Source organism: Callorhinus ursinus, unplaced genomic scaffold (assembly GCF_003265705.2).
Source record: "Callorhinus ursinus isolate GAN/ISIS: 27379988/994484 unplaced genomic scaffold, GSC_fseal_2.0 scaffold8, whole genome shotgun sequence".
NCBI lineage: Eukaryota > Metazoa > Chordata > Mammalia > Carnivora > Otariidae > Callorhinus > Callorhinus ursinus.
In genome coordinates this window covers 25009371-25036986 of record NW_027397070.1, presented here as the reverse complement: position 1 = coordinate 25036986, position 27616 = coordinate 25009371, and the positions used below count along the sequence as shown (strand labels likewise).

At 36.4% G+C, this 27616-nt stretch overlaps 1 protein-coding gene across 3 annotated transcripts in view; it reads left to right on the top strand.

The window, feature by feature from the left end:
* Positions 1-27616, top strand: part of NEMF (nuclear export mediator factor) — a 53007-nt gene that overhangs the window by 22691 nt on the left and 2700 nt on the right. For 2 of the 3 annotated variants that reach the window (XM_073895173.1, XM_025870102.2), the window contains 13 exons: positions 8794-8897; positions 10258-10320; positions 16741-16853; positions 18724-18781; positions 19245-19303; positions 19391-19511; positions 20626-20905; positions 21643-21685; positions 21833-21882; positions 23445-23598; positions 24976-25053; positions 25631-25828; positions 27115-27150. In XM_073895173.1, the coding sequence (XP_073751274.1) occupies positions 8794-8897; positions 10258-10320; positions 16741-16853; positions 18724-18781; positions 19245-19303; positions 19391-19511; positions 20626-20905; positions 21643-21685; positions 21833-21882; positions 23445-23598; positions 24976-25053; positions 25631-25828; positions 27115-27150 (1357 nt within the window). The remainder of the gene's footprint in view (positions 1-8793; positions 8898-10257; positions 10321-16740; positions 16854-18723; positions 18782-19244; positions 19304-19390; positions 19512-20625; positions 20906-21642; positions 21686-21832; positions 21883-23444; positions 23599-24975; positions 25054-25630; positions 25829-27114; positions 27151-27616) is intronic. The other variant, XM_073895172.1, reaches the window with a different exon arrangement.

The window sequence follows — 27616 nt, the reverse complement described above, 5'->3', positions numbered from 1 at the left end:
TTCTTGCATTTTCTGTTTTTCAACTCTATCTTTTTGTTCTATATTCTGAGAGATTTCTTTATCTTTCAATTCCCCCTGAATTTTTAAATGTTTTATTCCTTCCTATCATGTTTTTATTTTAATCTATTTTTTTGTTTTTATTTTATTTTATTTATTTATTTTTAAAGATTTTATTTATTAGAGAATGAGAGATAGAGAGCACGAGAGGGAAGAGGGTCAGAGGGAGAAGCAGACTCCCTGCTGAGCAGGGAGCCCGATGTGGGACTCGATCCTGGGACTCCAGGATCATGACCTGAGCCGAAGGTAGTCGCTTAACCAACTGAGCCACCCAGGCGCCCTTTTTGTTACTTTTTAAAAACTTCCTGCTTCACTTTCTTTATACTGAGAATAATTTTGATGTATTAATTTTATTTAAAAGTACTCTTTTATTGCAGGTCTTCTCTAAGATTTTTGGTTTTGGTTTTTTTTTTTTTTATTATTTGTTGGGTTTGTCTTCAGCTTTTGTTAAAGACTTATTAATGTCTGGTAATCCCAAATTGTCTGTTCACATTATTGTCTGTTCACACTTTATAGTAGAGTATTAAAATGCTGATTGGAAGTTCTCTCTGGGTTGTTGGGCTTATGAGATGATGTATGTGGGCCATGTTGTGTGGAACTCTAAATGTCTTTAGCTTTTTGACTCTTAAGCTGGTCTCATTTTTCAGGAAAGATTTGTTTCCCCCTGCTTGGAAAGTGAAAACCTGGCTGTCATAATTTTGGAAGCCCAGTGGGAATAGATTGGGGAGACTTAGTATCCAGTAATTCATACATTTACTTAATTGCTCTATCTTACATATGTTACCTCTAGTTAGAACTGTGCCACTTTTCCCCTGATTCAGAGATACTCTTTGTAAACTTCCTAGAGAATTAACGTCTGGCCTTCTGTTAGGATGTGGAAGGGGAAGCTTACTACCATGTTCAGAGCTGGAAAGAAGATCTAGGGAAGTAACTGCTTCTTGAGCAGATTTTTGGCCAGTTCTCCCGTTTTTAACCCCATCTTAAACCCTATTTCTAGCAGTACTTTGTACTGCTATTTTAAGCTTTTTATGGGTTACACAGAGTATATGGATTTGTTTCTTGGCTTTTTCCATTGTCAGCCTTGATTTCAGCTTCTTTTTTTTTTATGTTAGTCACCATACATTACATCATTAGTTTTTGATATAGTGTTCCATGATTCATTGTTTACATAAACATCCAGTGCTCCATGTAATAGGTGCCCTCCTTAATACCCATCACCAGGCTAACCCATCCCCCCATCCCCCTCCCCTCTAAAACCCTCAGTTTGTTTCTCGGAGTCCATAGTCTCTCATGGTTCGTCTCCCACTCCGATTTCCCCCCCTTCATTTTTCCCTTCCTTCTCTTAATGTCCTCCATGCTGTTCCTTATGTTCCACAAATAAGTGAAACCATATGATAATTGACTTTCTCTGTTGACTTATTTCACTTAGCATAATCTCCTCCAGTCCCATCCATGTTGATGCAAATGTTCGGTGTTCACCCTTTCTGATGGCTGAGTAATATTCCATTGTATATATGGACCACATCTTCTTTATCCACTTGTCTGTTTAAGGGCATCTCGGTTCTTTCCACAGTTCGGCTATTGTGGACATTGCTGCTACGAACATTGGGGTACATAAGGCCCTTCTTTTCACCACACCTGTGTCTTTGGGGTAAATACCCAGTAGTGCAATTGCTGGGTCATAGGGTAGCTCTATTTTTAATTTTTTGAGGCACCTCCACACTGTTTTCCAAAGCGGCTGTACCAACTTGCCTTCCCACCAACAGTTCAAGAGGGTTCCCCTTTCTCCACATCCTCGCCAACACTTGTTGTTTCCTGTCTTGTTAATTTTTGCCATTCTAACTGGTGTAAGGTGGTATCTCAGTGTGGTTTTGATTGAATTTCTCTGATGGCTAATGATGATGAACATTTTTTCAAGTGTCTGTTAGCCATTTGTATGTCTTTTTAGAAGTGTCTGTGCCCATTTTTTGACTTGATTATGGTGTTGAGTTTGAGAAATTCTTTATAGATCTTGGATATCAGCCCTTTGTTTGTAGTGTCATTTGCAGATATCTTCTCCCATTCCATGGGTTGCCTCTTTGTTTTGTTGACTCTTTCCTTTCCTGTGGAGAAGCTTTTTATCTTGATGAAGTCCCAAAAGTTCATTTTCGATTTTGTTTCCCTTGCCTTCGGAGATGTGTCTTAAAAGAATTTGCTGTGGCTGATGTCGAAGAGGTTACTGCCTCTGTTCTCCTCTAGAATTTTAATGGATTCCTGTCTCACATTGAGGTCTTTCATCCATTTAGAGTTTATCTTTGTGTATGGTGTTAGAGAATGGTCGAGTTTCATTCTTCTGTACATAGCTGTCCAATTTTCCCAGCACCCTTTATTGAAGAGACTGTCTTTTTTCCATTGCATAGTTTTTCCTACTTTGTTGAAGATTATTTGACCATAGAGTTGAGGGTCCATATCTGGGCTCTCTATTCTGTTCCATTGGTCTATGTGTCTGTTTTTGTGCCAGTACCGTGCTGTCTTGGTGATCACAGCTTTGTAATATAGCTTGAAATCAGGCAACATGATGCCCCCAGCTTTGTTTTTCTTTTTCAACATTTTCTTGGTGATTTGGGGTCTTTTCCGACTCCATACAGATTTTAGGATTGTTTGTTCCAATACTTTGAAAAATGCCATTGGTATTTTGATCAGGATGGGTGTTGAAAGTATAGATTGCTCTGGGCAGCATAGACAGTTTAACAATGTTTATTCAGATCCATGAGCATGGAATGTTTTTCCATTTTTTTGTGTCTTCTTCAGTTTCTTTCATGAATGTTCTGTAGTACGTAGAGTATAGATCCTTTACCTCTTTGGTTAGGTTTATTCCAAGGTATCTTATGGTTTTTGGTGCTATTGTAAATGGAATCGATTCTCTAATTTCTCTTACTACAGTTACATTGTTAGTGTATAAGAAAGCAGCTGATTTCTGTGCATTGATTTTGTATCCTGCCACATTGCTGAATTGCTATATGAGTTCTAGTAATTTGGGGGTGGAGTCTTTTGGGTTTTCCACATAAAGTATCATGTCATCTGCGAAGAGAGAGAGTTTGACTTCTTCTTTGCCAATTTGAATACCTTTTATTTCTTTTTGTTGTCTGATTGCTGTTGCTAGGACTTGTAGTAATATTTTGAACAGTAGTGGTGAGAGTGGGCATCATTGTCATGTTCCTGATCTTAAGGGAAAGGCTCTCAGCTTTTCCCCACTGAGAATCATATTCGCTGTGGGTTTTTCATAGATGGATTTTATGAACTTGAGGAATGTTCCCTCTATCCCTATACTCTGGAGAGTTTTAATCAGGAAAGGATGCTGTATTTTTCAAGTGCTTTTTTGGCATCAGTTGGGAGGACCATATGGTTCGTCTCTCTCCTCTTGTTAATGTGTTCTATCACATTGATTTGTGAATGTTGAACCACCCTTGCATCCCAGGAATAAGTCCCACTTGGTCATGGTGGATGATCCTTTTAATGTACTGTTGGATTCTATTAGCTAGGATCTTGTTGAGAATTTTGGCATCCATATTCATCAGGGATATCAGTCTGAAATTCTCCTTTTTGATGGGGTCTTTGCCTGGTTTGGGTATCAAGGTAATGCTGGCCTAATAGAATGAGTCTGGAAGCTTTCCTTTTTTTTCTATTTTTTGAAACAGCTTCAGAAGAATAGGTATTATTTCTTCTTTGAGTGTTTGGTAGAATTCCCCAGGGAATCCATCAGGCCCTGGACTCTTGTTTTTTGGGAGGTTTTTGATCACTCCTTCAATCTTGTTACTGGTTATTGGTCTATTCAGGTTGTCTTGTTTCTGTTTCTGTCTTGGTAGTTTATAGGATTCCAGGAAGGCATCCATTTCTTCCAGGTTGCTTAATTTATTGGCATATAGTTGTTGATAATAATTTCTAATAATTGTTTCTATTTCCTTGGTGTTAGTTGTTTTCATTCATAATTTTATTAATTTGGGTCCTTTCTCTTTTCTTTTGGATAAGTCTGGCCAGTGGTTTATCGATCTTATTAATTCTTTCAAAGAACCAGTTTCAGGTTTCATTGATCTGCTCTACTGTATTTCTGGTTTCTAATTCATTGATCTCTGTGCTAATCTTAATTATTTCTTTTCTAATGCATGGCTTAGGCATCATTTGTTGTTTTTTCTCCAGTTCTTTAAGGTGTACAGTTAGTTGGTGAATTCGGGATTTTTCAGTTTTTTTGAGTGAGGGTTGGATGGCTATGTATTTTCCCCTTAGGACCACCTTTGCAGTATCCCATAGGTTTTGGACTGATGTGTTTTCATTCTCATTGATTTCCATGAATTGTTTAAGTTCTTCTTTGATTTCCTGGTTGAACCAAACATTCTTAAGCAGAGTGGTCTTTAGCTTCCAGGTGTTTGAATTTCTGCCAAATGTTTTCTTGTGATTGAGTTCTAGTTTTAAAGCATTATGGTCTGAAAATATGCAGGGAATAATCTCAGTCTTTTGGTATTGGTTGAGACCTGATTTGTGACCCAGTATGTGGTCTATTCTGGAGAAAGTTCCATGTACATTTAAGAAGAATGAATGTTCTCTTGTTTTAGGGTGGAATGTTCTTTATATATCTATGAGGTCCATCTGGTCCAGTGTATCATTCAAAGCTCTTGTTTCTTTGTTGATTTTCTGCTTAGATGATCTGTCTATTGCTGAGAGTGGAGTGTTGAGGTCTCCTACAATTAACTTATTATTATCAATATGTCTCTTTATTTTGGTTAACAGTTGGCTTATGTAGTTGGCTGCTCCCATGTTGGGGGCATAGATATTACAATTGTTAGATCTTCCTGTTGGATAGACCCTTTAAGAATGACATAGTGTCCTTCTGTGTCTCTAACTACAGTCTTTAGCTTAAAATCTAATTTGTCTGATATGAGAACTGCTACCCCAGCTTTCTTTTGAGGTCTGTTGGCATGAATGATGGTTCTCCATCCCTTCGCTCAGTCTGGATGCATCTTTAGGTTCAAAATGAGTCTCTTATAGACAGCAAATCGATGGGTCCTGTCTTTTTATCCATCTGCAACTCTGTTCCATTTTATGGGAGCATTTAGGCCATTCACGTTGAGAGTGATTATTGAAAGATATGATTTTATTGTCATCATGTTACCTGTGAAGTCCTTGTTTCTATAGATTGTCTCTGTAAATTTCTGTTCTGTATCACTCTTGGGGTCTTTCTCCTTTTATATAACCTCCCTCCGTTAATATTTGTTGCAGGGCCGGCTTAGTTGTCACATATTCTTTCAGTTTCTGCCAGTCCTGGAAGCTCTGTTAGATTTCAGTTTCTTGAGTCCAATCACTTGTTGATTGATTTTTCCACTTCTCAAAATGCTGTTGCATTTTTCTTCTCTCTTTCTTTCTTTTCCTCACATCTCTGTTGATGAGTGGGATAGACCTGTAATTTTCATTTCTTCATAATGTTCTTCTTAGGATTGGTCTCAAGGTAACATTACCTCATAAAACAGATTGGGAAGTATTCCTTTATTATTTTTTTAAAGATTGTATTTATTTGAGAGAGAGAGAGAGGGAGAGAACGAACAGGGGGGAGTGGCAGAGGGAGAGGGAAAGAGAAGCAGAGTTCCTGCTGAGCAGAGAGCCCGATGTGGGGCTCCATCCCAGGATCTAGAGATCATGACCTGAGCCAAAGGCAGACGCTTAACTAACTGAGCCACCCAGGCGCCCCTGGGAAGCGTTCCTTTATCAGTTGTCCTTGGATGTTTGACAAAATTCCACCTGTGAAGCTGAGTAGTCTTGAAGTTTTCTTTATGGGAAACTTTTTCACTATAGATTCAGATTCTTTAGTACTACTCAGATTGTCTAATTCTGGTTAGTAGTATCTTCCTAAGACTTTGTCTATTTCTAAGTTTGGAATGTACTGCCATAAAATTATAATATTCCACTTAACTTTTTAACATCCCTATATTCTTTAATATCCTTCCCTTTTTATTTATGATAGTTGTTATTGTGCCTTCTCTTTTTCTTGATTAGTCTGACCAGAGGATTTTCAGTTGTATTAATCTTTCAGGAACCAGTTTTGACTGTTGATCTCCTCTATTACCTATGTGGTGTCTGTTTTATTATTTTCCTCTTTCGACTTTTCTTGAAGATTCATTTGCATTTCCCTTTCTGATTTCTTGATATGGAAACTTAGTTCATTGATTTTTTTTTTTTTTCCTCCCAGCCTCTTTTCTTTTGTAACATGTATTTCAGGCAGTAAATTTCCTTCTAAGCCTGGCTTTAACTTTATCTAAAAAGTTTTGTTATATTGTATTTTCATGATATTTCATGTGAAAATATGTTCTTGTGATTTCTTCACCCATGCATTATTTAGAATTATGTTATTAATTGCCAAGCCTATGGAGCTTTTTTTTTTAAATTATGTTACGTTAGTCCCCATACGTTCCATCATTAGTTTTTGATGTAGTGTTCCATGATTCATTGTTTGCGTATAACACCCAGTGCTCCATTCAGTACATGCCCTCTTTAATACCCATCATCAGGCTAACCCATCCCCCCACCCCCTCCCCTCTAAAACCCTCAGTTTGTTTCTCAGATTCCATAGTTTCTCATGGTTTGTCTCCCCCTCCGATTTCCCCCCCTTCATTTTTCCCTTCCTACTATCTTTTTTTTTTTTTTTTTTTTAAACATATAATGTATTATTTGTTTCAGAAGTACAGGTCTTTGATTCATCAGTCTTACACAATTCACAGCCTGTGGAGCTTTTTTAGTTCTCTTTTTGCCATTGATTTCTAACTTAATTTGCATAATGTTCAGAGATGGTATTCTGAATTATCTCAACCTTTTGACATTTGTTACTGAAACTTGCTTTATGGTACAGCATATTTGTGGTCCACTTTATTTACAGATGTTTCATATGTAGTTGAAATGAGCGTTTTATAGTTGTTGAGTGCATTTCTCTAAATATCAATTAGGTCGCATCCATTAATTACGTTCAAATCGTTGGCATCTTTGCTAATTCTTTTTTTAATGATTTTTTCAGTCACTGAGAGTTGTGTTAAGAATCACATAATTGTGCATTTGTTTGTTTCTCCTTTTACTTCTGCTAGTTTTTGCTTTATATATATGAGGTGATAAAAATATAGAGCTGTTATCTTTGCAGTGAATTGAGCCTTTTATTAACTCTAATCAAATGTTCTTTTAACTTGTAACTTCTTTTTCCCTTCTGTGTGAGATATTAAAACTAAATTAGCTTTATTTTGGTTAGTGTTTGCATGATATATCTTATTCCATCATGTTTTTTCAATCTTTTTATATTCTTTTATTTTAAAGGAATATATATATTATTTTCCAGTCTGACAGTCTGCATTTTATGTGAAGAATTGACTACATTTACATTTAATGCAATTTCTGATACATACGGGTTTAAATCTAACCATTTTACTGTTTGCTTTCTATTTGTCCCATTTGTTCTTTATTCTTGTCTTTCTGCCTCCTTTCATTTTTTTTCTTTTAGTTATATGCTCCTTTACTAAGATAATTACAGAATACATCCTTATATTTCCCATTTTCTGTCTTTATAGGTTTATGTCATTTTAGAAACCTCTTTACCATCAATAGGGCAGTTGTTAAATAAGTATAGTACATCCACTCAGCAGTGAAGACTTTTTTTTTTTTAAAGATAGTATTTTTAAGTAATCTCTATACCCACCATGGGACTCGAACCCACAGCGCCAAGATCAAGAGTCACATGCTCCACCAACCAGCCAGGTGCCCCAAGAAGACATTTTTAAGTGAAAAAAGAAAGCATTTTCAGAATAGTTTGTATTGTGTCTAAAAGAAAAGGTTTAGAATAGGCATTTTATTCTAGCTTTTGTATGTATAAAGAAATTCCAGAGAGGGAAACAGAAAGCTAATAACAATGGATTCCTGTTTGGTAGTGGTAATAGGACTGAAAGAGGATGCAGGATCTCTCAACCATACTTTTGTATAGTTTTTAAAATTTCTGAAATGTGTATATGTATTAATAAAAAATCAGATTAGAAAACAGGGATAATTTGGGGAGATATAAAGGAGTTTAGTTTAATGCCTGTGCTTAATCTATCATTTGTAACCAGCAGGTTTTAAATTGTGGATTAAGTCATAAAGATTATCATCTTGGTAGTCAGGTGTAATATAGGAAATATTTCTATTCATCTCTGTGTCATTTCTAAATGTCATATAAATACACTCTTTACTTTTTATCATGATGGTATGTATTAATCATAAAAACCCAAATTATTTTGCCTCTTGAGAAAAGTTATAATTTTATACTTCTAAAGGTAATTTTTGCTCTATAAAAAAAGTATAAAGAATATCATATATGTAAACATTCAGTTGAAGACAGAATGGGAAAACTTTTCTTTCTTACCAGTAGCCCCAAAACCTAGCCAGTGCCCCACAAAGGGACTATGTGACATTTTATGCTTTTGCTTTGTGTAATTCATTGTTGTGTTTACCTTGAGTTTAAGAAGACTCTGTATGAGAGTGAGATAAGGAGAGAACATACTTTTTTTAAACATAGAATTTAATTACTTTCTTCTAAAGACTATCCTAAGGCAATTTGTATTACAAGATTTCAATAAAATTCAGTTTGATGAAGGATAGCTTCATTGGGTTTTTTGGTTTTTGTTTGCGAAAAGGATGTGAATTCAGGTGACTATAAAGGAAAAGAATGTTAACTTTTTTCTTTCAATTTGATAGGTTTGAGAAATTTCTGTGGTTCATTAGCTCAGAGAACTATCTAATTATAGGTGGACGAGATCAGCAACAGAATGAAATAATTGTGAAAAGATACTTGACAACAGGTAAGTAAGATTAAAATTTTAAAGAATTTTCTCCTAAGTAATTGGATCAGTTATCTCAGTATGAGATACAGATTTTCATCTTACACTCCTTTGCTTGACAGGTTTAGTTGGTAGGAAGAGTTTCATCTTGGTGGCTTATGGTTTGTTGAATATGTGCTTTGACACTTAATTCTCATTTTAAGTGAATAGTCCTAAAGTAGTAGTGCTGAGCTACTCTGTAGTATTGGAATTTTGATTCTCTGCTACATTGACAAAACAGCTTTCAGTCCTCCAAAGTCATTGTATGTCAAAATTTTAATTTTTAATTTAGTGCTGAAGGTTGTGACTTTTTTTCACATTTAGGAACAGGACTTAAGCCCTGTGGTGTAAGGCTTCTCATTTATTTTTGTTTGCTGATAACCACCACCTCACTGTGGTTGAACCTTCAGTGTGGGTATCTGAAATCAATAATTAAAGCTAATCTGTTGTCCACTGAAGATCCCAAAACAGGAAAGAAAGCAACAGGGAACAGGTTTTTATAATGGTGCTCAGGGTTTGGTCTCTTGTCTTCTGTAGCTCTGTTCATTGTGAGCTGAGCCTTTCTTGGAGCAGTATGGGTTTTTCTCTTCTTTGAGTTTCAAATCCCAGACAAACTGTCATGGCATGCAGTGGCTACTCAGTTTACCTTTTAGGAACCATGCACTTCCCTTTTCCCTTAAAAAAAAGAGGAAAGATCTCACTTCCACATTTGTTTGTTCATTTGGTTATTCATTGGTATCACATACTTAGAATACAATCGAGGCCCTCATTGTTGACTTGCAAGCTTCCTGGCTTCTTCTCCAGCCTCATTTCTTACCACTCTTCCCTTAGTCTGGCCTTCTGACTGCTCTTCATACATGTCAAACATCCATGGTCCTCAGGACCTTTACATTTGCTAGGATGACTCATTTGCTCCATGTGTCTCTCACTTTCCAGCAGGTTAGCCTAGATTGGCTTACATGGTAACTCAGCAAGTTTGAGAGAAAAAGAGGAAGCACACAAGGACTATTAAGGTCTAGGCTGAGAATTGGCACTTGGTCACAGCTGCCACATTCTGCCAGGGCAGGTCATGGGGCAGGCCCAGATACGAGGGATGTGACTCCACCTCTTGAGCAAAGAGGTGTGGATTGCAGGGGAGAGACGATCTGACCATTTTTGTAATCTACCATATTAGCATTGCTTTCCTATAAGGAAGCTTGTGAGAGCCTCCCCAGGGGTGGGAAATGGACTTTTCCTTATATGCCTTCTTAATACCCTTTGGATTTTGAACCCGTTAAACCCGTTTTTTTCTTTAAAAAGAAAGAAACAGGACTTAAAGTATTATTTCTCATCTGTTTTTAAGGGGACATTTATGTACATGCTGATCTTCATGGAGCTACTAGCTGTGTAATTAAGAATCCAACAGGTAATATATTTTTCTTTATTTTTCAGAACTTTAATTCCTTTCTTTAAAGTATTTTTAGTATAACTGTTAGACAAAAATAGTTAATAGAGATAAAGGACACTTTATAATGATAAAAGGGTCAATTCATCAATAAGATATAACTATTTTATATATATGTATTTTAAGATTTTTTTAATTTATTTATTTGTCAGAGAGAGAGAGACAGAACACAAGCAGGGAGAGTGGCAGGCAGAGGGAGAAGCAGGCTCCCCACTGAGCAAGGAGGCCAATGTGGGACTCGATCCCAGGACCTGGGGTCATTACCTGAGCCAAAGGCAGACACCCAACCAACTGAGCCACTCAGGTGTTCCCATCACTAAGATATAACTATTGTAAACATATATGCACCCAACAACAGAGCCCTAGAATTAGCCATGAAGCAAAATCTGACAGAATTGAAAGGAGAAATAGGCAGATCAACAGTAATAGTTCGAGACTTTAATACCTACTCTCAGTCGTGGACAGAATAACTAGGTATAAGATCAACAAGGAAATAGAAGATTCTATAAGTTAATATAGAATACAGAATAGAAGATTCTGTAAGTTAACTCAACCTAACACACATCTCTGGTATTCTCACCTAACAACAATAGACTACTCAAGTGCGTCTGGTATATTCTTTAGGCTAGACCATGTAATAGTCTCTAAGACAAGTCTTAGTAGATTTAAAGCTACTGAAATCATACAAAGTAAGCTTTCTGACCATAATGGAGTGAAGTTAGAAACCAGTAATAGATGAAAATTTCAAAAATTCACAAATGGGGGCACCTGGGTGGCTCAGTCGGTTAAGCGACTGCCTTCGGCTCAGATCATGATCCTGGAGTCCCGGGATCGAGTCCCACATCGGGCTCCCTGCTCAGCGGGAAGTCTGCTTCTCCCTCTGACCCTCTTCCCTCTCCTGCTCTCTACTTCTCATTCTCTCTCTCTCTCTAATAAATAAATAAAATCTTTAAAAAAAAAATTCACAAATGTGTGGAAATTAAACAACACAATCATAAGTAACCAGTGTCAAAGAGAAAATGACAGGGAGTGTTAGAAAATACTTTGAGATGAATGAAATGAAACACAATATATCAAAATGATATGAGTTGCAACTAAAGCAGTGCTTAGTGAGAAGTTTATAGCTGTAATGTTTATAATTTAAAAAGGAGGAAAGCTCTCAAAAATGAAAGTGTATACATAAGATCTAGAAGAATAGCAAATAACCCATAGTAAGGAAAGGAACTAATAAAATTTAGAGTGGAAATAAATGAAACAGAATAGAAGAACAGTAGAGAAAATCAGTGAAACCAAAGTTGGTTCTTTGAAAAATATCAACAAAATTAGTAAAACTTTAGCTTGACTGACCAAAAAAATAAGAGAATATTCAAATTCCTAACATTAGGAACACAAGGGGGGACATTACTACCAACTTTACAGAAATCAAAAGGATTTTTAGAAGTTCACTAGCTTCCTCTTGGAAAACACCGTTTTAAGAAATACTCATGTGGTGTTCCTTGTGGTGAAGGTGCAGTAAGACAGCAGAACTCTGTTTTCTCTCCAAAGTGGCTTCTTTAACCGAAGAAGGAACTTTTCACCGGGATAAAAATTAGATCTATAGTCTATATCTGGAGCATTTATTAAATACCTTTGGGATCTACATTTGTTGAAGGGAAAAAGGATTGTGAAGGCATGTTACATACAATTGAATAGCAACAAATTAAATGACCTAGATGAGACAGGCTCATTCCTAGAAAGACACAGACTACCAAAACTGACTCAAGGAGGAATAGAAAATCAAAACAAACGTATAACAAATAAAGAGATTGAAATAGTAATTAAAAAAAAAATACTTAGGGGCACCTGGGTGGCTCAGCCGGTTAAGTGTCTGCATTGAGCTCAGGTCATGATCCTGGAGTCCTGTGATCAAGCCCCATGTTAGGCTCCCCGCTCAGCAGGGAGCCAGGGAGCCTGCTTCTCCCTCTCCCTCTGCCTGCCGTTCTGCCTGCTTGTGCTCTGTCAAATAAATGAATAAAATCTTAAAAAAAAAAAATACCCAAAACAAAAAACATGCTCACAAAGAAAATTATGGGCCCAGGTAGCTTCACTGGTGAATTCTACCAAACTTTTAAAGAAAATTGAACACAAATCCTTCACAAACTCATCCAAAAAATAGAAGATATGGGAAAACTTCCTCACTCATTCTGTAAGGCCAGTATTACCCTAATAACAAAACCAGACAAAGACATCACAAGAATTGAAAACTACAGACCAATATTGCTTATGAATAGACACAAAAACCCTCAACAAAATATTAGAAAGCCGAATCCAGCAGCATATTAAAAGGATTATACACTATGACAAAGTGGGATTTTTTCCCAGGAATGCAAGGTTGGTTTAATATATGAAAATTAATCACTATAGTAAAGTGTATTAATAAAGGACAAAAACCACATGATCATCTCAATCGATGCAGAAAAAGCCTTTGGCAGTAATCCAACACCCATTTATGATAAAAATACTCAACAAACTAAGAACAGAAGGGAGCTTCCTCAACTTAGTAAAGAACATTTATGAAAAACCCACAGCTAACATCAGACTTAATGATGAAAGACTGAAAACTCTTTGCTTAAGATCAGGAACAAGATAAAAATGTCTGTTCTTGTCATTTCTATTCAACCTTGTATGGAGGTTCTTCTAAGTAGGCCATTAGGTAATAAAAAGAAATAAAAAATACCCACATTAGTAAAGAATAAGTAAAGCTATTTCCGTTTGCAGATGGCATGATCTTATATATTTAAAACCTCAAGGAATCCACCAAAAATTATTAGTTAGTAAACATGTTTAGAATGTTTGGGATACAAGGTCATTATATGTAAATCAGTTGTAGTTCTTTTTTTTTTTTAATTTATTTATTTGAGAGAGAGTGTGCACACATGAATGGGGGAGGGACATCGTGAGAAAATCTTCAGGCCAACTCCCCACTGAGCATGGAGCCCAACTCAGGTCTTGATCTCACAACCTATGAGATCGTGACCAGAGCTGGAACCAAGAATCAGATGTTTAACTGACTGAGCCACACAGGCTCTCCCAAGTCAGTTGTATTTCTATATACTCGCAGTGAACAGTACTAAAGTAAATCAATAAAACATTCATTTATAATAGCATTAAAAAGAATAAAATACTTAATAAATTTACCAAAAAGAAATGCAAGACATACACCCCAAACTATAAAACATCATTGAAAGAAATTAAAGAAGACTTAAATAAATGGAAAGACTTGTAGTGTAAGGATTGGAAGTCTTGATGTTGTTCTGATGGCAGTAACTCTATAGATTGATGTGATCCCTCTCAGAATTCAAGCTGCCTTTTTTTTTTTTTTGCAGAGATGGGTAAGTTGATCCTAAAACTCACACAGAAATGCAAAGGACCTAGGTCAGCCAAATCATTTCTAAAAATGAAGGACAAAATAGGAGGACTCACACTTCCTGATTTCAAAACCTCCTACAAAGTAACAGTAATAAAGACAGGTGTTGGTATGAGGATGGACAAATAGATTACTGAAGAGAATTGAGATTCCTCATTTCCAGTCCATTGACTTTGAACAAGTATATGAAAGCCATTCAATGGGGATAGAATAATGTTGTCAACAAGTGGTGTTTGGAATACTAATATCCATGTACAGAAGAATAAAAGTAAGACCCCTGCTTCACACCATTTATAAAAATTAAGTGCATCACAAACCTAAACTTAAAAGCTAAAACTATAAAACCGTTAGAAGAAAATAAGGCATAATGAATCAGGAAGTCATTTCTCAGACATCAAAAGCATAAGCAACAAAGAAAAACAGGTAAATTGGACTTAAAAGCCTTAATTCAAGGACGTTCTCAAAAAAGTGAAAAGACAACTCACAGAATGAGAGAAAATATTGGCAAATCATTTATCTAATAAAGAACCAGTATCCAAAGAACTCTTAAGTCTCAACAATAAAAAGGAAAAAAACAAAAACAATTTTAAAATGACAAAGGGTCCAAATATATCTCCAAAGATTTAAGAGTGGCTAACAAGCACATAAGGTCCTCAGCATCATTCATCATTAGGAAAATGCAAATAACCACAAGGAGATACCACTTCACACCCAGTACAATAGTTAAAAAATAGACAAAACAAGTGTTGGTGGGGATATCGATATTGGAACCTTTATATGCTGCTGATGGGAATTGAAAATGATTCAGCTGCTATAGAATAGAGTTTGGCGGTTCCTCAAAAAGTTGAACATAGAATTTACCATGTGACCTAGCAATAACACTCCTAGTTCTATAGATATGACCACACTAAATATATTTGCACATATACTTAACAGCATTATTTATAACAGCCAAGAAATGGAAACAACCTACATGTTCATTAGTTGAGGAATAAACAAAATGTGGTATGTTGATATAATGGAATAGTATTCATTCTTAAAGAGATGAGGTATTGGTAATTGCTCTAACAGGGATGAACCTTTAACATGTGATGCTAAGTGAAAGAAGCCAGACACATATGATTCCATTGATATGAAATTCCAAAATAGGCAAATCCATAGAGACAGAGTATATTTGTTATTGTCATGGGCTGGGAAAGTGGAGAATGACTATTAATGGATATAAGATTTCCTTGGGGGATGATGAAAATGTTCTGGAATTAGTGGTAATGGTTAATAGGTTTATGAGTATACTAAAAACCACTGGATTATGTACTTTAAAAGGGTGAATTTTATAGTATATAAATTACATCACAATTAAAAGATATTTGAAATCTAACTGTAGGGTTATATTACTAATATGCTTTTTGCTTTGATGATTTTGGTGATCTGTAGTAATTCTGGGAGTCTTCAGACTTTGAATAGGCTTTTCTAAATTATTCTATCTGGAATGAAGTTAGAGTTATTAATATAAGTGACGGGGCATTTCTTCTCTGATTTACTTAGGCCATTAAAAGCCTGCTTTGTAAATATATTTTTATTATTTATTTTTTATCTTATTTTAATGCCAGTATAGTTAACATACAGTGTTATGTAAGTTTCAGGTGTACAGTTAGTGATTCAACAGTTCTGTGTATTACTCAGTGCTCATTAAGATAAGTGTATTCTTTTTTTTAAATTTTATTATGTTAATCACCATACATTACATCATTAGTTTTTGATGTAGTGTTCCATGGTTCATTGTTTGCATATAACACCCAGTGCTCCATTCAATAGGTGCCCTCTTTAATACCCATCACCAGGCTAACCCATCCCCCCACGCTCCTCCTCTCTAGAACCCTCAGTTTGTTTTTCAGAGTCCATCGTCTCTCATGGTTCATCTCCCCCTCCGATTTCCGCCCCCCTTCATTTTGCCCTTCCTACTCTTTTTTTTTTTAACATATGTTGCATTATTTGTTTCAGAGGTACAGATCTGTGATTCAACAGTCTTGCACAATTCACAGCGCTCACCATAGCACATACCCTCCCCAGTGTCTATCACCCAGCCACCCCATCCCTCCCATCCCCCACCACTCCAAGATAAGTGTATTCTTAATCCTCTTCACCTGTTTCACCCATCCCCTTACCCAGCTCCCCTCTGGTAATCATGTGTGTTCTCTATAGTTAAGAGTCTGTTTTTTGGTTTGTCTGGGTTTTTTTTCCCCTTTGTTTTTTTTTTAAATTCCACATATGAGTGAAATCATATGGTATTTGTCTTTCTCTTGACTGGTTTATTTTGCTTAGCATTATACTTTCTAGATCCATCCATGTTGTTGCAAATGGCAAGATTTCATTCTTTTTTATGGCTGAATAATATTCCGTTGTGTATATATACATGACATCTTCTTTATCCATTCATCTATTGATGGACACTTGGGCTGCTTCTATAATTTGACTATTGTAAATAATGCTGCAAGAAACATGGGGTGCATGTATCCTTCTGAATTAGTGTTTTCATATCCTTTGGGTAAATACCCAGTGGTGTGATTACTGGATCATAGGGTAGTCCTATTTTTAGTTTTTTGAGGGACCTCCATACTGTTTTCCACAGTGGCTGCACCAGTTTGCTTTCCCACCAACAATGCACAAGGGTTCCTTTTTCTCCACATCCTTGCCAGCACTTGTTGTTTCTTGTGTTTTTTATTTTAGCCATTCTGACAGGTGTGAGGTGATAATTCATTATGGTTTTGATTTGTATTTCCCTGATGGTGAGTGATGTTGTAAAATACATTGTTAATAAAAAAAATAGTAACTTTATGTAATATTGAAAGAAAAATGTGGTATCATTATTTAAGATGTAAGGAGATCAGATCTGTCATGCTGCATGTAATTTTCTTATATTGCTGTGTAGAAAGTCTGTACTTGGGTACTGAAGCATTGCAGTGTTGTTATTACAGGAGAACCCATTCCCCCTCGGACCTTGACTGAAGCAGGCACAATGGCACTTTGCTACAGTGCTGCTTGGGATGCACGAGTTATCACTAGTGCTTGGTGGGTGTACCATCATCAGGTAATAAGGGCTGTGGTCCTTTTTCTTAATTTATTAAGAGCTATTGTGTACCGGGACACCTGGGTGGCTTAGTAGGTTAAGTGTCCGACTCTTGATCTCAGCTCAGGTCTTGATCCCAGGGTCATGGGTTCAGGCCCCATGTTGGGCTCCCAAAAAATAAGAAATAAAAGAGCTATTGTGTACCAAATTTTGAGGGTATGGACGTGAACAAGGCAAAGTGCCTACTTTGAGATGACGTTTTGGTGGTGGAGAAAAATACATACATAACGTCTGGTAACAAGTGCTGTAAAAAATTTTTCTTGTAAGTGGAGTAGGCAGTAGAGAGTGATAAGGGCTGCCATTTTGAATGAAGTGTCAGAGAAGGCCTTTCTAGGAAAGTAAGATGTGAGCATACCCTAAATGAAGAGAGCAAATGATTCATGCAGTTATACAAGATGACAGATGTTCCAGTTATGACTGGCATACTGGCCTAAAAAATCTTTCTCCTCTTCATCTTTGTTGGAATTTTCTGATCTCTCTTTGGCCCTTCCTGAAAAATAGCTGTATCTGGTGGTTTTTTATTCACTTGGTTTTAGTAATTGTCCTTCTTAAATGCTATTTTACTTGATGCTACTTCACTCTATATTTGACTTCCCATTGCTATTTCATATTTTCAGTAATTACAATTGATAACGATGTACTTTTACAAGGTCCTAAAGCTATGCAGCAAGGTAAAGAATTCAGTACTGTTGGGGCGCCTGGGTGGCTCAGTTGGTTAAGCGACTGCCTTCGGCTCAGGTCATGATCCTGGAGTCCCAGGATCAAGTCCCACATCGGGCTCCCTGCTCAACAGGGAGTCTGCTTCTCCCTCTGACCCTCCCCCGTCTCATATTCTCTCTCTCATTCTCTCTCTCAAATAAATAAATAAAATCTTAAAAAAAAGAATTCAATACTATTATCCTCCCTTAGTTTATTTTTACATCTATTTATATTCATTATTTTCTGCTGTGCTGTGATACTGTGTTTTCAGGAAATTAACATCACTCAGATTATATTTTCTGTCTCAGTACTGTTATAAAAGTAGTTTTAATTCTTTTATTGAATTGGTTTTTAAGGGTGAAATTAGTGTGCTTTAGTCCCTCCAGTATCTATGACAAAGATACTCTCAGATTTGGGGGTTTCACAGATAATATAAAATTTTATTTATTTTTAAAGATTTTATTTATTTATTTGACAGAAGGAAAGAGAGAGAGCACAAGCAGGGGGAGCAGCAGGCAGAGGGAGAGGGAGAAGGCGGCTCCCCACTGAGCAAGGAGTCCGATGCAGGGCTCGATCCCAGGACCCTGGGATCATGATCTGAGCTGAAGGCAGATGCTTAACCATCTGATCCATCCAGGTGCCCCGATAATATAAAATTTTAAAATATTATGCAATTATCTTCTTACTTTGCCAAATTAGAATACATTTTTAAAAATCTATCATCTTTTTCCTAAAATGAAAGGTTATTTTACTACCCCAAAAACAGTACTTCAGGAAAGGATTTTATTTAATAAATATAGTATTAGTAAATATAGCTTTATGCTACAAGCATATTAAACTGTCCTTATTTTTCTCATTATATCTCAAACCAGAGGAAACATGTGGACAAGTTCTGGCTCTAATCCATGGCATTTGAAAGTTATTGGTGTAGTGTATCCTTAAGTCTTTTCTTTTTTACTGCCAAAGGTATATCTGTCTTTGAAGAGATATTTTGGCGTTGAGAATTTTTACTAAATTATAAACTTTTTAGGAGACAGTGCTATTTACTTGAATATGACTTGACTTTATTCAGTGAAAATTTTAAAAACGTATTTCTTAAGACAACAGTATAATGTGGTGTTGTACTCCTCAGGTGTCTAAAACAGCACCAACTGGAGAATATTTGACAACAGGAAGCTTCATGATAAGAGGTAATGACTTGTCGGTAGGTTATGGAGATAGGTTTGAGGACCATTGTTAATAATATTTTCAGAACAGAAACTATTCTGATTTCATGTATGAAATCTGTTATGAAATAAGGGATATTTTGTGCTGCTGTGGCAAATTTAGCATTTGTCCTGTCATCTCCATATGTATTTTTCTTGATGAGAATGTGCTTTCACATAAAGTTATAAGGGTAAGAATGTATAGCATGACCTTTTTTCTAAAAATAGATTATTCAGGGCTTGACTAAGTCAAAGATGAGAGCAAGTATTTGTATTTTTTCTTTCTTAATTCCTGTTCCTATACATAATGCCACATGCTGTGAATGGGAAATGTTCCTTCATGACAGAAAAAAGACAAAATAAGTGTCACCACCAGTGTCAGATAATTTGCAAGCATGAAATGGAAAAAAGGGATTTTTTTAACATTTATGCTTATTGTCTTTTATAGGAAAAAAGAATTTCCTTCCTCCCTCATATCTAATGATGGGGTTTAGTTTCCTCTTTAAGGTATTCTTCAGCTTCTTTGTTATTTTTTTTCTGAGTTTCATGAATCTTAACTAAAGTTCTGTCAGTGAAAAAGAACTGTTTCCATAGGTAGATGAGTCTTGTGTTTGGAGACATCGGGGTGAACGAAAAGTCAGAGTGCAGGATGAAGACATGGAAACACTGGCGAGTTGCGCAAGTGAACTCATATCGGAAGAAATGGATCAACTAGGTAGTTTACAGATTTTAATAAAATAGCTTATAGTGTTCCCTATTGTCTAGTTTATCTTCTAGATTCTTAGAAGATCATATCTACTTTAGGATAATTGAAATTTCAAAACACTTGTTATTCAGTTTTACTGAATTTTGTTTTTGGCAGTATTAAATATACTTGTTTTAGTGAATTATAAAGTGTTTAATTGGATCTGTAACTAATATACTATATAAACATATATAGTGAAACTTTAATATTTAATGGGTCAGACACAAATGTGTTTAGCAGAGATAGACTCAGGTATTTACAAATGAGCATTTACTTTTGGATTTAAGAATTAGAAGTGATACAAAGATGAGTGCATAACAAGTGTAATTTCTCACATGAGAATTTGGCTTGATTTAATAATACACTTGCTTCAAGTGGAAAGCAACTGTGGTTGCTGAAATAAATTTACCCACCTACCTAAAAGAACTAAAAGTATGCCCTCTATATTATTTTTACAGTTATTCTCCTAGGGTCATTCCTTTTTAGGACTAATACTGCATTGTTTCATTTATGACTACTGTTGGCATTACAAGATTTTTTTAAATTTTCACGATGTTCCTGATACTATACAAAATTCTGTATTTACATTATTTTTAATGGAATTCTCACAACCATCTTTGTCAGGTGGTGATGGCATCTCCTATTATAGGTGAGGCAACTAATATTATTACTACTAAACAGTGTTTCTTTTGAGAAAGTGTGAATACCTTCTGTGTGCCAGTTATATTGTCTCATTTCACTTCTCATGTGCAAGTTACAATAACAGCTGCAGAATTTATGGAATTACTTCTCTTGTCCTCCTTTCTGGAAATAGCTAACCAAGACAAGTTAGAGTTTTCATTGTAGAAATGGTTGCAATTCCAAGAAATTTATATAGTATCTTGGAGAGCATTTATTCCAGCCAGTTCATGATACAAGAGTATCCTTTTGTCTGAGTACCCTTTGGGGATGTTCGGGCTTTTTTTTTTTTTTTGGTGATCTTTTGGAGAAATGGAATCAACAGAATGCTTTTTTGAAGTTTTCGAGGTAATCATCTGGCTTTGTTATGGTGGTATCACTCTGACTTAGCTTATGATATCTACAGATGGAGGTGAGAGTAGCAGTGAAGAAGATAAAGAGGAATCACACGAAACTCCTGTGGAAATGGAACTCATGACTCAGGTTGACCAAGAGGATGTCACTATTCAGAGTGGTGGGGATGAGCTAACTGATGAACTACTTCAGGAAGAAAGCTCTGAAGATGAAGGAGAATCTGAAGATGTAGTAAAAGATCAGGAACCTGTTGGTGAAATGAAGGATGAAGGGGAAGAGACATTAAATTATCCTGATACTACCATTGACTTGTCCCACCTTCAATCCCAGAGGTAATTAAAAACGATTGTTTTATAGCTGGCAATGATGGAAGAGTTAATCCTTCTAAAATAATACCAAGGTTGACTGTAGTATGTTTACCCTCCATTGTCTACAGTCTTATTACCTGTTCACCATTTGGGGGGTGGGGTAGATTTCTCTAAAGAAATTTCCAGGATCAAGGGTAGAAGAATATAGTAAACATAAAAGTGGCCAAAGTAGGTCAGAATAGAAACAAGTGTATGAGTATAAATGCTAATAATGTAAGAGAGGCAATTCCATTAAAAAAATTTAAGCATTTTAATCTTTATTTAAAGCCTTACCGGTAGATCACCAAGTAAACGATATCATGGTTTTAAAAGCTTTATCACTAGAATAGTTAAGAACAGCTTAGGAGTCAAGCCAGAATTGAGTCTTAGGGTATGTCCCTGGGCAAGTTACTCTATGTCTGAGCTTCAGTTTATTTCTCTGTGAAAATGGAGTATTACCAACCCCCATAGGGTTTTGGTGAAGATTGTATGTATGTAAAGCATCTGGCAGTGCCTGGCACATAGTAAGTGTTCAATACATGTCTGCTATTTAAGAATATATTTAAAAGTGTGAGATGAGCAATATGATTTTTAAAAATTTTATCAACGTGAAAATTTGTAGATTGCCAGTAATTAAGGCTATGATATGGGAATGTTTGCGGACTTTGTAAATGAATGCCTCTTACAGGCTAGTGGATGCCTCTTTCTGTTTATTTTCATAGGTCCCTCCAGAAATTGGCTTCAAAAGAGGAATCTTCTAATATGGTAAGCTATTTTCAAAGTTTTGTGAAGAACACCATGTCTTTCTCATTGAATCATTTTCTACTTTTAATTTTACTTTCTGGAAAATTAATAGTAGTGATGTTATTGTTTGTATTTGCTTGTGTTTTTTTTTTGTTTTAATTTTAATAGAGTGACAGTAAATTACAGAGCCGGAGACATTTGTCAGCCAAGGAAAGAAGGTAAACATATTTGTGTTATCTAACTGGAAAGCATGTAAATTTTTTTTGGTTACCGATGATTCAGTTACAACAGATGACTTGGAGGTTCTAAAGACCTCCCTTATTAAAATTAACAAGATTTGGCATAAGCCTTGTTTAGTTCTTAATATTGAGCTCTATACAGGTTTTTTTTGTTTTAGGCCCCTAATCTGTCACCACAGTCAGTGAGATAGATCAAGTAACATGAGACAGACCTTTGTTACATAAATCTGTGCATTAAATAGGCTGGTTCTAGGATAATATTGGCAGGAATAAACAGGAATACTTGAAAATGATTAGGAAAGTTTCATTTAATAGAGAAGATTTTTTTCTTTAACATAGAAGGTCTCAGGAGGCAAACAGAAAGGCAGAAGGAAAGGGACAATTGAGTTAATCACTATAGGGTAAAAAAAGGCTTTATAAAGCTAGTAAAGCAGTCCAGGAAGAGACTCTAGAGTGGAATGGATAACAAACCCTTTTGTTTGAGAAAGATGGTCATTAAACAGTTTCAGCATACTCTCTGAGGACACAGCATTTTGCTAGATACTGAGTATACAAAGAGGTAAAAAATAAGAAAGTTTGTGTCTTTAAGGAGTTTTTGAGTCCTGGATTCAGGAAAGAGCCATACGGAGGGATATAGTAGTCCAGGAGTAAGAAATTGCTGTGAGGCCAGGTGTGTTGAGAATGCCATTAGAAGTATACCTTGAAAATCTATCAGGACTAGGTAAATGAAGATAAGAAGGTCAAAGATTCCAAGGAGAATTAGCATGAACAAAGCAGGGCAGGGATTTGGAAGTAATATGCATAGTGCTTTGGGGAAATGATAAGTAGACTGAGGTGAAAGGGGCAAAAGTTCACATTTGTGAACTGGTAGATGGTAAGATTGGCAAAGTGAACTTGGATCAAAAGTGGAGAACTGATTAGAATAATAAGCTAAGTATTTTCAGACTTAATCCTGAAAGTGATGTGAGGAGCACTTTTGGAAGATTTTAAATGGGAATGTGAGATAGGTAAACAAGGAAGATTAATCTAGAAGTTCATGTAGAACAGTTTATGGGGGAAATGCTGGAGAAAGGTCTGGGTAGGAAGTGACGAGGACCTGCAGTGGGAATAGAAGAGATTGCACATCAAAAATACCACAGTAATAAGATTTCCCCTTTCCCCTTCTCTGTATATCTTTATCCATTTATTTATTTAGCTAACCTATCACCATATTTTATTGAATACCTGAGGATCTGCCAAGGCCATGCTGATACACAGACTACAAATCCCAGTGCCTAGCCATCAAGATGTTGAGGCTACTGAGTAAGGATTAAGTCAAGGGTGACAGTATGTGAAGCCTGGATGACAGAAAGAATGATAAATCCATGAGAGAAAAGTTTTCAGTTTTTTCCTATATGCTGATGGGCGCTGCTTTTATACTGTAGCCTGGTGGTTTTGAAGTTAAGCAGAGCCTTGATCGTTTATATATTGTACATGTTCCCTGTCCCCTGTAGTATTTTAGGGCACTAAGAATTAGATGTTCCCATTTCATTTCTATTTAGGGAAATGAAGAAGAAAAAGCTTCCAAGTGACTCAGGGGATTTAGAAGTGATCGAGGTAAAGGACAAAGAAAAAGAAAATACTCTACACATTGAAACTCATGCGGACGCAAGCAAACGTGCCCCGGCCGTGCAGCCAATGAAACGAGGCCAGAAGGTAATACAGCCTCGGGCCGAGCTGCTAGAGTGCGTCCTCTGTGGGCCATAAAGGAGTTGTGAGCTGCTGCTTACCTTTTTAAAGTTTAAGTGAAACAAAAGATGTAGGCAAAAAAATAATCCTATGTGACTTCCTTTTAATGAAAATAGTTAAAAGAGATAAGATTTAGGGGACATAGAGATCACTGTTCTGTGTCCCTTTAACATCATCTAGATAGAAGCTCTTATCTTATGTAGAAGAGGAATTAGAAGTACAGACTTTTAGAAGTGTGAATTATCAACCTTTTATAGGTAGTTCTTTGTGCCGTTTAAAGAAATCTTCAAAAATTTATAAATTTATTTGGGCCCCAGCTAAGATAAGGACAAAAATCTAGGTGAGGCCTAGAGGTCTATAGTTTTAAAAAATTACTAGGTAATTTGGATATGTAGCCCACATAAAACAATCACCAGTTAAGAAAATTCAGTCTTGGGGCGCCTGGGTGGCTCAGTCGTTAAGCGTCTGCCTTCGGCTCAGGTCATGATCCCAGGGTCCTGCGATCGAGCCCCACATTGGGCTCCCTGCTCAGCAGGAAGCCTGCTTCTCCGTCTCCCACTCCCCCTGCTTGTGTTCCCTCTGTCACTGTGTCTGTCAAATAAATAAAATCTTTTTTTTTTTTAAAGATTTTATTTATTTATTGAGAGAGAGAGAGAGAGAATGGTAGAGAGCATGAGAGAGAGGAAGGTCAGAGGGAGAAGCAGACCCCTTGCTGAGCAGGGAGCCCGATGCGGGACTTGATCCCGGGACTCCAGGATCATGACCTGAGCTGAAGGCAGTCGCTTAACCAACTGAGCCACCCAGGCGCCCCCAAATAAATAAAATCTTAAAAAAAAAAAAAAATTCAGTGTTAAGAAAGCTTTTATCCAGCTTAGCTTCTGCTGCCTTGTTTCCCGTTCTTTCTCTATATGTAGATCCTGCCTCCAACCAAATGTAAGGACTTGCTATTACTATACTATACTGTCCTGTCTTTTTCTTATACTCCTGCTTTTCCTATAAAATTCCCTTCTTTTAAGACCTTCAAGTTGTACTTTATTTCTTCCCCACAGTTCTTGCTTAAGCTGAAAGAAATCTATCTCTGAATTACCTTAGAAATAAAGTTTGCATTTAGAATATGTTGCATTAATTTCTCTTTACTTTTACATGTGTCTTCTTTTCCTACTAGGTGGTAAATTCTTTAAGGCTAAAGACTATGGTTTATCCATCATTTTAGCCTCCATATTGTTTATTATAATGGTACCTTCTGAGAATTTTTGACAGAATAAAAGCACCTTTTCTTTACAAACATTTGTTGACATTTTTTAACTGCTGAATTTTTCCAACTAAAGTCTTTTGATTTTGTAGAGTAAAATGAAAAAAATGAAGGAAAAGTACAAAGACCAAGATGAAGAAGAACGTGAACTCATCATGAAATTGCTGGGGGTAAGTAACATCCAAAACCATTTTCTTTTTTTTTGTTTTTAGATTTTATTTATTTGACAGTGAGAGAGAGAGCATGTGAGCGTGTGTGTGCAAGCCAGGGGAGCGGCAAGCAGAGGGAGAGGGAGAGGCACAAGCAGACTTCCCGCTGAGCAGGGAGCCCGATGTGGGGCTTGATCCCAGGACCCTGGGGTCATGACCTGAGCCGAAGGCAGATGCTTAACCAACTGAGCCACCCAGGCGCCCTCTTCTTTTGCTTTTTAAGGGGCATCCAGACCACTACCTATCCTATGCTAGGATTCAATACATTTTGTTAAAATATTGACAATATTGAACATACCGACACTTTTTTTTTAAGATTTTTTATTTGTTAGTGCACACATGCAAGCAGGGGGAATGGCAGGCAGAGGGAGAGGCAAGCTTCCCGCTGAGTAGGGAGCCCGATGCGGGGCTTTATCCCAGGACCCTGGGATCATGACCTGAGCCGAACGCTTAACCAACTGAGCCACCCAGGTGCAGCCCCTTTTTAAGATTTTTTTGTCAGAGAGAGCTGACATTATTTTACCTCTATGAATTAAAGTCTGCAGGTTCAAACAAAGAAGAAAAAGGGAAGAAGGGGAAGAAAGGAAAAACAAAGGATGAACCTGTGAAGAAACAGCCCCAGAAACCTAGAGGTGGACCAAGGGCTTCAGATAGCATAAAGAAAGAAACTCCCTCCCTTGAGGTTGTAACTCATGAGTTACAAGACTTGGCTGTAGATGATCCACATGATGACAAGGTAGGGCTACCACACATATGTATGTGGGCTTTCGCTTCATTTAAGGTCACTAACCTCCTCAGGGTTCCCAGGACCCAAGGCTTACATAAGTGCTAAAACCAGGACAAGTGGTAATCTTATTCTTAATGGAAGGTCATCTTAGAAATACAACCTAAAAGACTAAATTTCCAGGATATAAGTGTAAAAATGGTCGTGTCCGTGATAAAAAGTTTTTTTACAAGCCTTTAGAAAATAATTTTATGGAGAGGCTTTATCTGATTCTAATGTGGGAACTTAGTTACAATAAGACAAATAATTCGGATTGTCTTGAAGATGAGTAGAAAGTAAATTTGCACTTCTCTAGAATTTTCTATAGGAATATATGCTGTATTATCTTACATGTTTACAGTGCCTGTGCAGCTCAAGTGCCAAGTGCCCTGGTTGAAAAACCAGCAAGAAGTGAACATTTATCCAGTTAAGACGGTTGCCTAATTATTCTATCAGCTGAATACAAGCCCAGCTTTAAGTATATCTTCTTGAAATCCTGAGCAAAGAATTTATTACTTTATAAAACTGGAAAAAATTTGGCTTCACTGGTATTTGTATTTATAGCTGTTAAAGCTTTGGTTAGAATCGTGAGCTCTGTTCAGTGTAGGTAATGCTTACAGGGATTCTCAATGTGTTACTGTTTTCTTCTTTCCCTGAACATTGTTACTGTTTTATAATATGACAACCCATTTTGATCCTCAAATTTTTATACTGTTCTCATATCTGTAATTCTATAAACCAGAGACTCATAAATATTGAGGTGTTATGAATTATACATAAAAAATCTATTTGGAAATAATCTAAGAAGAGCAAACAAAAGTAAGTTTACCTTAATATGTGAAAAATTTATCCTAGAACTATTGAACGGAGACTAAATAATAAAAGTTCTGTTCACCAGGATTCTCCATTTTCCTTTGGCAAACATACCAAATTTAGTTGTCATTTTAAATTACCATTTTACATTGAAGATTGTCATTTTACATTTAATTTCACTGTTTTAGCATGCACTCCATGTGAGTTTTTTTTTTTTAACTTTGGAAAACAGTGCTTTTTCTCTTTCAATGGCATTGCTCTCTAAAATGGGAGATGCAAAATTAATTGAGTTTTGGGACACTGAAGAACACAGTCTTGGGGTCCATAATCTGTTGTTTAGATGTGACAATCTTGTTATATTATTGTTTTTTTTCTCCTCATAGTTTTTAATCATGGGAAATTTCAATTTAAGTTATAGCTGACTTTTAAAATTTTGTTTGGAGCAGGAAGAGCAAGATCTGGATCAACAACAGGGTAATGAGGTATGATTTTGTGTTGGGGTCCCTAGTGTAACACTCTGACTACAGTCTGGTTCCCAGAATATTTGATATACAGTTTCTAATAATTAAAACTTCCTAAGGCTAAGACAAGATTATAGGCTCTAGAGTCCAACATTCTGGTTTGAATCCCAACTTTGCTACGTGTAACTGCAACTTCGAAGCATTATCTTTTGTGCTTCTGTTTCCTCATCTGGAGAGTGGGGATGATTGGTCCCTACCAGGAGAGTGTTGTTTGGAGAATATACATAAAGCATTTTAGAAAAGTCCGATGGCACATAGTAAATAAACACTTCAGCACCAAGCATCTTGTCCAAGTTTTATTCATGTTGCTAAATAAATATATGGCTTATATTGTAGGCAGCCCACCAAAGGGCAACTCTGAGAAGCCCGTCAGATTTTCCTTAAGAACAGGCAAAATGTCTGGGGTGGGCCACGGTGGGGCCACTAG